The sequence below is a fragment of the Mandrillus leucophaeus genome, unplaced genomic scaffold (assembly GCF_000951045.1).
Source record: "Mandrillus leucophaeus isolate KB7577 unplaced genomic scaffold, Mleu.le_1.0 Scaffold200, whole genome shotgun sequence".
NCBI lineage: Eukaryota > Metazoa > Chordata > Mammalia > Primates > Cercopithecidae > Mandrillus > Mandrillus leucophaeus.
In genome coordinates, this window is record NW_012102033.1 from 36,400 (window position 1) to 39,106 (window position 2,707).

At 53.7% G+C, this 2,707-nt stretch overlaps 2 protein-coding genes across 2 annotated transcripts in view; both read right to left on the minus strand.

The window, feature by feature from the left end:
• RPS11 (ribosomal protein S11) overlaps positions 1-2,707 on the minus strand; it is a 17,918-nt gene that overhangs the window by 14,245 nt on the left and 966 nt on the right. The window lies entirely within an intron of this gene.
• RPL13A (ribosomal protein L13a) overlaps positions 1-2,707 on the minus strand; it is a 4,389-nt gene continuing 1,682 nt past the window's right edge. Inside the window, exons 2-5 of the mRNA XM_011979278.1 lie at positions 1,150-1,222; positions 771-836; positions 479-580; positions 1-277 (exon numbers count right to left, since the gene is read on the minus strand). Of these exons, the coding sequence (XP_011834668.1) occupies positions 138-277; positions 479-580; positions 771-836; positions 1,150-1,222 (381 nt within the window). The 3' untranslated portion in view covers positions 1-137. The remainder of the gene's footprint in view (positions 278-478; positions 581-770; positions 837-1,149; positions 1,223-2,707) is intronic.

Sequence of the window (2,707 nt, forward strand, 5' to 3'; positions counted from 1 at the left end):
ACCATCCGCTTTTTCTGTTAAAGAAAGAGAAGGGCTCAGAGCCCTGGAGGGACAGAGAGGGAAGGGGGTTGGCTGGGCAGGCGTCTCAGCCAGTGCTGCTTTCATGAGGATCAAACAATGTAGGTAATTGCGGAACATCACAGACGCCACAGGCAAGGCTGCTGCCTTGTGGGGAAGCTGGCACAGCTCACCTTGTCGTAGGGCGGTGGGATGCCGTCAAACACCTTGAGGCGGTCCAGGGCAGCCTGGCCTCGCTTGGTCTTGTGAGGCAGCATGCCTGTTGGGTGACGGACAGCAGGCCCGGTCAGAGGGGCTCATAAGGACAGCCACCCTCCCCGCTGAGGTGGGCCCACGGGTGGCCTCAGATGGTAGTGCATGTGGAGTCATCTCATGGTCGAGAAACTCGAATGTGAGTGGGAGAAGTTCTCATCACCGGCCGCCTGCTCGTCACCACCTGCAGTCCCCACGCCCCGCTCACCTCGCACGGTCCGCCAGAAGATGCGGCTGGGGGCCCGGAAGTGGTAGGGGCCTCGGGAAGGGTTGGTGTTCATCCGCTTGCGGAGGAAAGCTAGGTACTTCACTAGGGAGAGGGGAGAGTGTGAGGCCCGCCCGGTCTACCAGCACCCCCAAAACCCCACTTCCAAGGGCCTTCTCAGGAACCCCAAGCAGTCTCTCCCAACACGACTGGAATTGCTTTCAGAGTCTCAACACCCCATTGGGAGACCCTCTCCAGTGCTCCTCTCCAGTGCTCCTCCCAGGCCCTAACTTACACTTGTTTCTGTAGAAATTGCCAGAAATGTTGATGCCTTCGCAGCGTACGACCACCACCTTCCGGCCTACAAGGAGGGAAAGGGTTAGGAAGGGCCGAGCCACCTGAGGGTTCTCCCACCGCCTGTGCAGTTACCCTCCAGACACAGCGCAGTACTCGCCAGAGCTAAGTTCGTGTTTAAATGAAAAGCTAGCCTAATAGAAAACCACTTCTTGAGCCTGGAGTCCCCAACCCTGGGGAATAGTGGCTGGCAGGTCTCAGAGCGGTGCATGGGGTTGATCTCATGGCCGTGAGACTCAAACGAAAGATGGTGAATGTTGCTCATCACCGACCGCCAGCGGGGGCCCATGACAAGGGGGGGGCCGCGAGCAGCGACTTACCCAGCAGTACCTGTTTAGCCACGATGGCCGCCAGGCGGCCCAGGAGATGGCCTCGACCATCGAGCACCAGGACCTGTGGGAGACAAGGGCAAGAGGGCTCAGAGACAAGGACAATCTTTCTGTGATTGTCCTCACAAGCAAGCATTCCCTTCTTTTGCCCAGCCAACAAGGTGCCTTGCACCCAGCCATCTGAGCTGGGAACTATGCACTAGAGCCCCACTCTACAAATGAGGGAACGGGCTGAGAAAGCAAGGCTGCCTCAGGATCAGTGAGCGAACAGTGTAAGGGGCCTGAACCCCCTATCTCACTTCTTCTATGAGTATGATTTTACACTCAGATTGCATTTTGCAAAGCAACAGGATTTGAATGAAGACCAGCAAGGCTCTGCCCCCTGACTATCCAGTTACAAGACCTTGAAGCTAATAAACTGTAGGATTTGTTTTTGAGACAGGGTCTTGCTGTTGCACAGGCTGTCGACCTCCCAGGATCAAGCCATCCTCCTACCTGGGCCTCATGAGTAGCTGGGACTACAGGCACACACCACCACACGCAGCAAATTTTTGTATTTTTGTTGAGTCAGGGTTTTGTTATGTTGCCTAGGCTGCTCTTGTACTCCTGGCTCAAGTGATCCGCCTGCCTCAGCCTTCCAAAATGCTGGGGTTACAGGCTTGAGCCACCGTGGCCAATCAATTGTAGGATAACACAATCTAATTCTCTTCTAAGGTACAGGGTCTTCCTACCACGAATTTAATTTGGAAGAAAACCGAATTTCAGGTGGGATGAGGTTAGGTAGTCAAAAGTCCACGCTAGCTCTGCTATAGTCACTCTGCTTTCCCGGGTGAACTGCTCAGACACCAAACCTCAGCTTCCTCCAGAGCAGAAATCCTGGCCGGGCGCGGGGGCTCACGCCTGTAATCCCAGCATTTTGAGAGGCCTAGGCGGGCAGATCACTTGAGGTCAGGAGTTCGAGACCATCCTGGCGAATAGAGTGAAACCCTGTCTCTACTAAAAACACAAAAATCAGCTGAGCGTCGTGGCGGGCCCCTGCAGTCCCAGCTACTCGGGAGGCTGAGGCAGGAGAATCACTTGAACTCGGGAAGCAGAGGTTGCAATGATCCAAGATCACACCATTCCACTCCAGCCTGGGCGTCACAGTGAGACTCCGTCTCAGAAAATAACTAAAAGAGTAGAAATCCTCATTGTTTTAATGCAAAAGCATGAAACACACACTTGTTATTACACAGGCTTTGTAAGCGTTGGTACAAAGAATCTAAATCCAAACAGACTTCCTGAAGTCGTGACCTTGGCCAAAAATCACCAATCACCAAGCTTTAATTTCCTCCTCTGTAAAAGGAGGATACCCTATCTACCTCGAGAATATCGTTAAGCGAACTACGCAAATCATTGCAAACTGTGCTGGGCACAAAGACACAGGCTTGGTGAACACAACCTGCCTAGATTGGCCTGGCTCTGAAATGTCCGCCCCCGCCCCAACCACAGACAAAAAAACCTTTCCAGGGCCAACCCCTTCTTTATACTTAAGTAGCTACACCAGGAG